At 35.7% G+C, this 12,731-nt stretch overlaps 1 protein-coding gene across 1 annotated transcript in view; it reads left to right on the top strand.

Annotated features, from left to right (window-relative positions):
- Positions 1 to 12,731, top strand: part of Apoltp (Apolipoprotein lipid transfer particle) — a 2,496,658-nt gene that overhangs the window by 2,009,522 nt on the left and 474,405 nt on the right. The window contains exon 32 of the mRNA XM_089596186.1: positions 6,771 to 6,985. Within this exon, the coding sequence (XP_089452312.1) occupies positions 6,771 to 6,985 (215 nt within the window). The remainder of the gene's footprint in view (positions 1 to 6,770; positions 6,986 to 12,731) is intronic.

The raw sequence follows: 12,731 nt of genomic DNA, 5'->3' as shown, positions 1-12,731 counted from the left end.
CCCCGTCATCTTTAAGGCTGTTATTAATGCTGAATACGTCTCAGAAGTTATAGTAAAAGCTGCTCAAGGCCCGTCTTCTACGGGCCATACAAAATGCAGGAGACTTATCCGACAAGCAATACGGATTCAGAAAAGGAAGGTCTACCTTAGGAGCAGTAGGAGGAGTAGTAAAAGTAGTTGATAGCACTCGAGACACATGCCATAGAGCAAGACCCTTTGTTCTTCTGGTGACTTTGCATGTGAAGGACGCTTTTGACTAAGCAAAATGGAAGGACATGCTTCAAGCTCTGAAATACACATTCAGAACACCAAACTATCCCTTGAGAGTATTGGGAGATTATCTAAAGGAATGCTTATTAACCCATACGACAACAGAAGGCGAAACAAATAACAAATAAAAAATAACTGCATTTCAGGGTTCTATACTTAGACCCGATCTCTAAAAAGTATCATACGATACGACTACTCCACCAGGAAATGCCAGAGGCGACGTTCTTAGTAGGATTTGTGGATGACGCTGCTGTAGTGATCGTCGAACGCACGATGGAATTTGTCCTGATACTATTTAACCAGGTTATGTGGAGAGTGGCTCTATGGATGGAAAACCACGAACTCGAAGTCGCAGCAGGGAAGACGAATATGGTACTATTGACGAGAAAAGTGACAAATACCATCAACCCACTTAAGGTACAAGAAGAAGAAGTAATGACGGAGGAAGCCGTATAATACCTAGGGGTAACGCTTGACAGAAAGCTAACGTTTTGGAGCCACCTTAGGCAAGCAGCAGACAGGGCGGCGTCAAGAGTAGCGGCATTAAGCCGAATCATGCCGAACGTTAGAGGTCCAAAGCCTTTAAAACACAGGCTCCTTATGTCTACGGCTTAGTCTGTTATTTTGAATGGGGCTAAGATATGCGAAGATGAGATAAACGTTAAAAAAAAAGAGGTGTGAAAATTGGTCAAGTTTAAAGAATAGGAGCCTTGAGGATAACCTGCGCCTATCGCACATTCTCAGAGTCTGCGACAGTGGTGATAGCATGCGTAATCCCCATTATCCTCCTTGCGAGGAAAAGACGATCGAAACAACTCACGGAGCAGGACCTAGAAAGAATGGAGGCAAAGAAAAGCGCCCAGAAAATCCCCTGGAAATGCTAGCAACATAGAAGGCAAGAGAAATCTAGAGGTAGATGGACGGCACGCCTGATAAGACATGTCAAGGAATGGACAGAGCGAAAACATGGGAAAGTACATTACTACCTTACCCAATTTCTCTTAAATCATAGGTATTATTGCTTGTACCTCAATAACATGCAAAAAACACGGATGGCTGCTCGCAAGTTTTGTGGCTATGACAAAGATAACGCAGAACATTCGTTCTTAGACTACATCATGTAGCAAGATGAATGGAACGTGCTAAAGAAAAGAATCGAAACCTTTAATCCTAACAATGTCATTGACGAAACGCTACTCAACGAAGAAAGGTAGAACTGCACTAGCCCAATACATACATACAGTTCTCCGGGCCAAAAAAAAGATGGTTTTCTGGACAACTGAGTGGAGGTGGTGCAAACGTGAATCCAGTGCCATCAGGGGTGGGGGGGCGTGGGGTTGTTTTTTTTGCTGCGGCGCCTTGGGGCTTAGAGGGGAGTGGTGATGGGTCCTTGGAAGTGGGGCTGCTGGGGCGTAGCCACAGGGCGGTTTGTGTGCGGGATGGAGACCTGCATGGGTGCTAAAGTGCAAGCAGACTCCATTAAGCCACTTCGCTATATCACCGTCCTACTGATAAGCGGCAGAACCTCGGTGGCCCGGATCTCTGCCCCTCAGTCTCTGCGTTGGGTGCGCTCCTTGCCCCTTTGTTAAGGGTAGCTGGGTTTGGGCTCACGCTGGAGAGCATCTGCCTATTATTTTGCTCCATCCCTCCAAGTAAACAGAGAAAAGCAGCTTAGATGCATGACGGAAACTAGAAAATATCCTAAAGGACGCAAAAGTAACAAGACAAATTGGTAGTGGAACACTAAAGGAAGCCCAAACCAGGGGCTAAGCCTTCGTGGCCCCAGCATTAAGTGTAAATGTGGAAGCAGATTTCGAGCCAAGTGTCCCAGAATCAAGGTCTTGCCAGTTAGGTGGGTATGATCAGAACAAGTCTCACACTAGAGAAAGATCATACACCCTTTTATTGTAAATAAAAGCAGTCTGGATGACCTCAGAAACAAAAAAAAACTTGATAAAAAAATGATGATGTTGATGATATTGATAATGATGATAATGATGATGCTAATGATAGTAATAACAATTATTATTACAAGAGGCATTGTAATGATAATAATAATAATGATGACGATAATGATGATAATTTAGATCATTTCTATTCTTAAAAAGATATTAAATGTGATAACAATGATGATGATACCGATGATGATAGTGATAATGACGATGTTAATAAAGATGATCATGACAATAATAATGAAAGTAAGAACTATGAGAGTAATTATGTTATGATAACTAATGATTATTATGATGACATTGTTAACGATTATAATAATAATGATGATGATCATGGTATAAATAATGATGATAATGGTAGTAACGTTAATAATGATAACAATGATGCTGATATTAAAAATAAATAATAAAGATAATGATATTAATGACAAAAATCATAATAATAATGATTATGATTCCAACGATAATGATGATGATAATGATAATGGTGAGAAAAGTAGTGATATTATGAATATAATGATTATAATATTGATAATAATAATGATACAATTAATAATTTTGATAATAATGATTTTAATGATAATAGTAATGATGACAATGATAATGATGATGATGATAATGTTGATAGTAATATCGATGATAATTATAAGTATAATAATTATAATTATGATAAGAATGATTATGGTAATGATGGTGATTATGATAATTATAATGTAGACAACGATAATAATAATGTTAATAATTGCGGTAATGATAAAAACAATAATAATGATAATATCAATGATAGTAATAATTATGAAAATAACGATGATAATAATGATCGTGATAATGATGTTGATATCGATAATAATAGTAATGACAATTATAATTATGATGATGACGATTACGATAACTATGATGACAATAATTATGACAAAGTTCCTACTAATACGGTCAATAATAGCAAAGCTGACAGTTATAATAATAGTGCTGATAATAATAATGGTCTAATAAAGCTGATAACGTTGATAATACTAGTAATGATAAAAAAAATAAAAACGTTCACGACAATGCTAATAATGATAACGAGGATGACGGTAAAAATGTATACCATTACAATAAAAATGTGTACAATAATGTAGAAACTAATAAAAATAATATGATTATCAAGACAATTATGAAAATTTGGATAATAGTGATAATGATATTAATAATAACGATGATTTAAATTTTAATAATAGTAATAAAACTAACAATTTTTAGAGTAATGATAAATGTAATTATAATAATAATGTTTTTAATAAAATTAATTACAAATATAGTGATAACAATCATAATAATGAAAATAATAATGAAAATGATGATGAGGGTTATGCTGACAATAATTATTATAATAATGCTTATAATAATAATAATAATGAAATAACAATAATACTAAAAAGAATACAATAACTATAAGGATGACACTGATAATGAGGAAGATAATAATAACAAAAGTAATGAAAATAATAATTATAATGATAACGATGATGAGGTTCTGGACAATAATAATGATGGTGTTAAAAATGATGATAATGATTATAATGACGATTCCATTAACTAAGACGGCGATAATAATAATGAAGTTAATAATGATATCGTTAATATTATCAAAGATAAATATGCTAATATAAAATATCATAATAATGGTAGAATAAAATTAATGAATATGATGATAATAATCATGACAATAATAAAAAAGACCTTAATAATAGTAATAATAACAATGACTATGTAAATGATAATGATAATGTTTGTGCTGAAGATATAGAAACTAATCATAATGATAATGATAAAAATGATAATAATAATGATGACAAAGACGATGATAATAATAATGATAATCATAAATTTGATGATAATAATAATAATGATGATAATTCTGTTAAAAATGAGGATGATTATGACAATAGTATTAACAATGATGACGATAACAATAATGAAAAGAGAGAAAATAATGACAATAATAATGATATTATTAATATCGATGATAATAATAATGGTAATAATAAAAATAAATACTATAATAAAAATTAAATCAGCATTACCACTTACATTATAGGTATTATATTTATCATCATCATCATCACTTTTATAATCACGATCATCATCTACATCATTATTATTATCATTATCATCGTCATTATCATCATCATCATCGTCATTATCATCATTATAATTAATATTATTATTATTATTTTTTTTGTTATCGTCACCATTATCATTATCATCACTTTTATCATTATTATTATTACTATCATAATTATTCTCATTATTATTATCAGCATCATAATCGGCACAGTCATCGAAATCATTATCATCAATAGCATCATCATCATCATTATCATCATCATCATTATCAGTATCATTATTATAATCATCATTACCATCATCTCACTCAGCATCGTCATTCTCATCATAAACAACATTGTTGTTATAACTAATCATCATGATACCATGATTATTATCACAATCATTTTCAGTGTCATTATCATTATGAATATTGGCGCAATCTTAAAAATTATTATCATCGTTATTAATAATTCTGTAATCAATATCATTATTATCTTTATAATTATCATTATTAACATTAACATTTTCATCATCATTATCATCATCACCATCATCAATATCATAATGATTAACGTTATCATCGTTATTATTATTGTTGTCAATATTACCACTATTATTTTATCATTATTATAATCACCTTTATAATTATTATTATGGACATCATAATTATGATTATCTTTATTATTATTGTTTTTATTACAATTATTAATATCGTTATAACTATAATTGTTATCATTTTCATCATTATAATCTTTAAATTATTATCATACATAAGATTATCATTTTTTTTTAAATTACCGCAATAATTGTCATTATCATCATCTTTCTTATTATGAACAACATTGTCATTATCATCTATATGCTCATCATCTTAATTATTATTATCGTTATCATCGTTAATAATGTCATCATTATTATCAATATCATTGTCATTATTATTACTATCAGTATTATTAATATCATAGTCATGATCATCAACATTTTTATCATCATTATCATCATCATTATTATTGTCTTTATTATAACTATTATTATTATTGTCACTATTATTATTATTGTCATAATTATAATCACTTTTACTATTATTATTACTATTATAATGATCCTCATCATTATCATTATTATTATCATTATCATCATTATTAACTTTCTTATTATCATGATTATTATTAGCATCATTAGTCTTGTTATTATTTTAGTTATTATCATTATTATTATTATTTTTATTAACATTATTGTCATAAATAGAATTTTTCTTCACACCATTATTATTATTTTCATTATTTTTATAATTATAAACATTCTTATCATTATTTCCATTATTGCCATTAACATTAACACACTATTATTATTATTATTAATACGATTATAATTATCTTTTCCATCACCATCAACATCATTATTTTCAACTTTTTTATTACTATCGGTATCATAAATATCATTATTGTCATCATTGTTATCATCATTGTAATTACTGTTATTATTATCATTATCTTTATTATCATTATCATGATAATTGTAATCTTCATCATTATTTTTGACATCATCATCACTTTTATCATTATTATTATTATCGTCATCATTATTTTTATCAGTATCACTATGATTTTCAACACTATTATCATGATTATTACTATCGTTTTGATTATTAATACCATTGTTATTATTATTATAATTATTATCAGCAGCATTACTATTATTATTATCATTTTTATTATGGTCATTATTAGTTTTATGCGTTAGTAGTTCTTTTAACTTGATTTTTTTTTATTACGAATTAGTTTGTTTGTATAACCAGAATTTAACATTTTTCGTTAGTTGTTCTTCCTTACAAAAAAAAATGCTCTACGAATATAAAAGATTGTTTCCCAGCAACTATTTGAATATTCTTACACAAGAGTTTTTTGAAATTCCGTTTTATTTTGAAGGTTCTTTTACACATGGGAAAGTTAATGTCGTAATTAATTTTGAACGTTGGTTGAGAGATGTATAATGCCTTATTGTCTATGTTATCATTTTAAATAAATATTCAAACTATTTAAAAGCCAATTTTCTTATGGCAAGGTATAGTTTTAATTTTTTGTGATACAAGAAATGTGGATCTGTGTAAACTGTTACGTTTATATTTTTTAAATAGAAATTTGTCTAGCACTCAAAACCTCCATTAATTGGCAGTTTTAAACATTTAGACTCTGTATATTTTTTTGGTCCATAAGAATCTCTTGACATATTTACGTACCTTATATATAAACATATCAAATGTTGAGTACGCCATTTATTGTCGATTTCTGACAGAATTTACTAATTTGTACGATTTAGCAGTATGATAACAAATATTTGAGACTGAAAAAGTTTAATGTTTTACTGTTAACATATTTCCGTACTTCTAATTATCATACAGTGTTATACTTATGAAAATCTTATGCTAATAATACAACCAATAATTTTTTTTTGTAGCACAAGCGATGATTATTGGACCACAGTATTTAAAGACGTTTGATGGAAAGTTTTTAAAGATTAATGGTAGTTGCACATATTTACTGGCTAAGGACTTCGTTGATGATAGATTTTCTGTCCTTATTAGTTATAACAAGTCTTTTAAGACAACTTTATCCTATAAACTCATTATTTTTTTTGAAAACAGCGGTCTTCAAATGGACAGCTTTAGTGGTGTAAGTAAACTTTTGCATTATACTTAAGTTCTAAATGTATACCTTCTAATACTTATAAGATTCTTATTAACTAATTTTAAATTCTTAATGCTTCATGTATTTTTTGTAGCCTTATAAGTTGTATAAGTAAGTTCCGTTCTTATTTCTGTTTTATTTTCCATTTTTAACAAGTATTTTCTCAGCTTCCTTAATTTGAAATAACAGTATTGTAACAGTGACTTCGTTTCTTGCAGTTTTTTTAATAACAAAAAATTAAGAGGCTTTTACTTGTTGCTTACTGATTTCTTGCTTTCTAATGACTACTAGTATGTCTCAACTGCATTTTTATTCTAAAGTAACATATTACTGCTTAAAGAGTTGGTAGAGCGTTTTCTTAACAAAGATACCTAGTTCAAAGAAAATAGAAGCACTAACATAAGAAATAGATAAATTTCATTTTATAACCACTTGTCCTCTTGAATTTGTTTTAAGACATTAATTATAACAACAGATCTTCTACTCACATTAGGAAATGTTTCTCCTTCGAAAATTATAATTTCCCTGTTTTTTTTAAACATAGAAGATTGAAACTAAATACTAACGATAATATTTTAAATGAACCAAAATTGTTTATTAGTCAAAATATAACTTACAATTACCAGAAGAATGTCTCGAGGAAATTTGAAACGCGTATGCAAACTAAATTAATAAACAGCTAACTGCCACGAAACAACGATTGAAAGCGTTGTTCGAGGAGTTTAAGCTTTTAATAACAAATAACAAAATACTACCTCAACAAAGAGGACAACTAAAAAAATCTTACTGAATTTACTCTAGTGGGAGAGAGGATTCACTGCTCGATGACGAGTTTGATTAACAAACTTCCTTCATCCAGCGGGAAACGAAAACTGTTTACAAAATGCCATCTGCGTGAAAAGATCTAGTTTTGTTCGTTCTGTGTTCAATGGCCGACTTTTCAACTGAAATACGAGAGCCTGGCTGCCACGCGGGAGCTTTTCGACCTTCTTCGAAAGCACACGAAAGTCGACTCTAAACTTAGCGCGAGCTTAGTGGAGCGATCGCAAGAGAGCCCCAAAGATTGGGAATTAATAGGAGCGGGGGTCGAGTACACCAGTACAAGCTTAGACGGAGCAGTTTACACTACGTTACTTGTGTGCGCGAGCCCCTTCCACGTTTACCAGCCAGTCTTTAGTGTAAGGTATTACAGTTCGTGCACCGAGCAGTAAGTCCCCTACAAATAGTTACTTATAAGTGAACATTCCGCTTACTTTAACGCATTTTCGTTAACAAAACAAGTATACACTACTAAAGAAAAGGAAAGCCTAATAAGCTATTAGAAACTGTCCCTAGACTACCAACGCTTGTTAGGTAGTTTTACAACATTATCAAAAATTCTGTATAATTGAATAACAGGCACTTGGTTTCAAAGAAAATAAATTGGATCGTAAAATTTAAAAATTAAATTACCATTAATTAGAATAAATAGAACAACGCACTTTTAGCTACCCTATCGAAGCTACCAAACTCTTGGGTTTTTCTTTTAACAAAATTTTGAAGCGGTTCATTTAATGCAACTAGACTTTTAGTTGCTGATAGAGCTGCTCCAATTCAGGCTTGGTAGGGAGTTTAATTAACTTTACGATGGGGCGCTTGAATGACGAATTCGCAGTTTTTACCGTGACGACCCGTACGAGTCCGTCATCACCTGGATGGGTCTCAGTCACCAGACCAAGTCACCATTGGGTTGGGGGGGGAGAGTTCATCAGTCATTAGTACTACGTCACCTAGCTGCAAATTAGGCCTTGGGTTTAGCCATTTGTTGCGACGTTGTAGATGATGAAGCACTTCTTTCCTCCATCGGGCCCAGAATGAATCCCGCAGAAGGCTGAGCAACCTCTAGCGACTGTTGAGGGATGCTGGTTGTTTTGTATTATCGTAGGGCTCGGGATGGGCGAGCAATAAGGTGCCCACCAGAAAGTGTGACGGCGTCAGTGCAACTACTTCATTGGCATCGGTGCTGAGTGGATAGAGTGGCCTGGAATTTAGGCAGGCCTCGATTTTAGTGGCCAATTTAGTAAGCTCTTCGAAGGTGAGCTTGAGCTCTCCAATCACTCTACGAAAATGATGTTTCAAGCTCCAAACGGCAGCCTCCCACAGACCACCAAGGTGAGGAGCTCGTGGAGGGATAAAGGACCACTTGGTGCCACATCTAGCCAGTGTAGAGGCAATGCAGTCGAAGAAAGGCGACGCCGAGTTAAACAGAGCTTTTAGCTCCTCCGCTGCTTTCGTGAACGTGGTGGCGTTGTCTGAATAAATGGTGTGGCACACACCTCGAAGAGCTGTGAACCGAGTAAAAGCTGCAATGAAACAGTCGGTGGAAAGGTCAGACACCACTTCAATATGTTCGGCTCGAGTAACAAGACAAATAAATATAGCGATGTAGCCCTTTGTCGTTTTTGCTCCTCTGCCTCTTGAGTAATATACAGGAAATGGACTGGCATAGTCCAACCCCGTAACCGTAAAGGCACGAGAAGGCGTTGTGCGTGTAATCGACAACGGTCCCATCCGTTGGGTCAGGCATGGTACGCTGAAATGAGCACATCGTACGCAGCGTCGATGAACTCCTGTGGCCACAGCAGATCCTCTTGTTATTCACAGGGATCGGTACAAGTGCGACAGCATGAGTTAGGTGCCACCGTGGAGTGTCAATTCATGGGTCTCTTTTACTAGGCGTTTCATGAAGATACACGCACCAGGTAGAATCACAGGGTGCTTCTCGTTGTAAGGAAATGCTGAGAGGTGTAAACGTCCTCCAACCCGAATGAGACCTTGACTGCATACAAACGGGCTGAGACGTGCGAGCAGGCTTTGCTTGGGGAGCGGCTTCCCAGAGAGTAACTGAGCGTGCTCTTCTTTGAAATGTTGGAGTTGAATGGCTCTGAAACAGTAGATACGAGCCATGGCCCAGTCTCTTTGAGACAAGATTCGATTTGAGTCTTGGGTTCTTGCAGTGGCTTTAAAATGCCAAGCACAGCAGTAAGCTAAAATACGGATTATCTTGCTAAAATTTGAGAACTGCTGAAGGGATAGTAAGCAGTTAAATCAAGAAGTTGTTCTGTCATCGTCGATTTTTACTTTCGTGGCTGCAAGAACGTGAACCTCTTCATCTATCTGGGGTTTAAAGGGGCCTGAAGTTGGCCAAGCAGACTTTAACAGTGGCAACCAAGCTGGTCCATGCCACTACAACTGATAATCGGCGAGTACAGATGGTGTGAGGCCTCTAGTCGCGCAGTCTGCTGCATTATCGGCGGATCTCACGTGCCTCAAAGTCGCAGTTGGTAACCGAGTCTTTATTTCGCTAGTCCGGTTGGCCACGAAGGTCTGCCACCTTGATGGATGACTCTTTAGCCATTCCAAAACAACACTAGAGTCTGACCAGGCATGGATATTAACAGGCGGTTTTAGCAGAGATTCAAGCAGATGATTGATAAGTCATGCCAGCAGGGTAGCAGCGCAGAGCACCAGCCTCGGCAGTGACTGAACCTTCGTTGGTGCGACCTTAGTCTTCGCCAACAGAAGCATAGGCTGACGACCTGGTACGACAGAGTAAAAAGCAGCTGCGTATGCTTTCTGCGATGCGTCAGCAAACCCATGGATATGCCACTATTCCTTTTCAGTTATGTTAAGCCACCTTGGGATCCGACTGAGAGAGATATTTGGAAGCTCAGCCCTAAACTGCAGCCATCTATCCTGTAAAGATTCCGGCACTGGCGGGTCCCAATCGAGGTTATCAAGCCATAAGTCTTGCATTTAAACTTTAGCTACAATAATTGTAGGTGCCAGCAAGCCAAGTGGGTCAAATAATCTGGCTATTTTAGATAAAACCGAACGCTTAGTGACTTGTAGAGATTGAGATGCAGTATGAACTGAAAAAGTAAAGGTATCCTCACCTGGCAACCATTTAAGACCCAAAGTTGAGATTACCTCGGTGTTTCTTACCCTTACCTCCGTCTTGTAAGCATTGGATTGTAAGCCTAACAATAATTAATCCTCGTTAGCCACCCACTTGCTGAGTGCCATGCCAGCCATTCTAAGTAACGCCACCAGCTGATCTCGCTTACGAAGAGCATCGTCCACAGAGTCTACGCCCGCGAAAATGTCATCAACATACAGCATCTGTTGAAGGATGACAGCTTCCTCAGGATAATTATGGGCACCATCGAGCGAAAGCTGCTTCATGACCCGAAGCGAGAGATATGGGGCTGAAGCAGTGCCGTAGGACACCGTGACACACCGATAATCTTGCATTGGTGGCAATTCATCCTGCCTCCACAGAATTCTTTGCAAGTTGGAATCAGCTGGATGAATCCCTATCTGTAGAAACATCTTGATCACGTCAGCTGTAAACACAAACTTGAACCGTCACCAAAGCATTAATACGATTAAGATATTAGCCTGCAATTTTGGTCCAGGCAAGAGTACATCATTCAAGGAAAGACCATTTTTAGCCTTCTGAGAAGCGTTGAAAACGACACGTAATTTTTCAAGATTGTCTGGCTCAACAACTGCATGATGGGGCAGGTAATACGAAGGGTTCAGAACTTGCTGAGGAGGAACTAACTTCATGTGCCCTAACTCGATGTACTTGAGCATAAATGCTTGATAACGAGCTGCGAGTTGAGGATTCTTCTGCAATCATCGCTCAGAACGAAGCAAACAGGCTGCAGCTAGGTCGCGGGAACCAACCAAATTAGGACGTTTGGCAAATGGCAAACGGACCACAAAACGCCCGTTCTCATCGCGAAAATACGTGCTCAAAAAATGCATCTCACAAAAGTCCTCGTCTGGGGATAAAGGAACTTTGCGAAGCACCTCTTCAATCTCCCAAAACGTTGCAAGCTGCTGTGAAAGTGATGGTTCCGCAACCACATGAAATGAGCGAACCAACTTGGACGAATCTTTTGCAGGCAAAGGTGATACGGCTCCAGTCAATAACCAGCCGAAGACGAACTGTTGAGCTAGTGGTGAACCGATCGGACTCCTTTTTATGCCATCCAGAATCAAAGTGGAATATACAATGGCTCCTAAAATACAATCTACTCTCGCAGGCACTGCGAATTGGGGATCGGCTAAAGTCAGACCATTAATGTGAGGCCAATGCCCTTGAGTAACTTTCTCCTTGGGTAGACAACCCGTAGGCTCATTCAGGACTAGAGCGGAAAACCCCATCGCGAAATTCTGATCTGAACTAGATTGCAAAATACCCTGCTTAACCGTGTTGCATTTGGCCAGTGCCTCAGTTCCCACGCCAATCACTGAAAGTAAGGTTTTTTCAGTATCTAAGCTTAAATGCTGCACGGTACGTCACGTGATGAAACATCTCTCTGCGCAAGGATCAATCAAAGCACGAACCGTTAGCGATTTTCCAAATGAATTAGAGATTTTTATGCGAGAAGTCGCTAATAAGACTGAAGCACCAACAGAAACACTATGCGAAGCTACCTGAGAACCTTCACTGTCTAAATTAACATCAAGACCGGGTGTGTTTGGACCATTATTTCTGGGTTTGTTTTCGTGGTTGCTTGACGACTTATTCGATGAGCTGCCATTGATGTGCAATTTTGTATGGTGCGTGGCGTGGCACGTAAAACAGCAGTTAGGCGAAGAACATTTACTTGAAAAATGCCCCTTCCTCAAACAATTCAAACAGAGCTTCAAGCTTTTACATAATTCACATCTCTGGGCT

Source organism: Copidosoma floridanum, unplaced genomic scaffold (assembly GCF_036245765.1).
Source record: "Copidosoma floridanum isolate Cflo_tuat_1 unplaced genomic scaffold, Cflo_Japanese_pri ptg000004l, whole genome shotgun sequence".
Lineage (NCBI taxonomy): Eukaryota > Metazoa > Arthropoda > Insecta > Hymenoptera > Encyrtidae > Copidosoma > Copidosoma floridanum.
The sequence above is the reverse complement of the archived record's forward strand: the minus strand, read 5'-3'. Positions and strand labels throughout refer to the sequence as shown.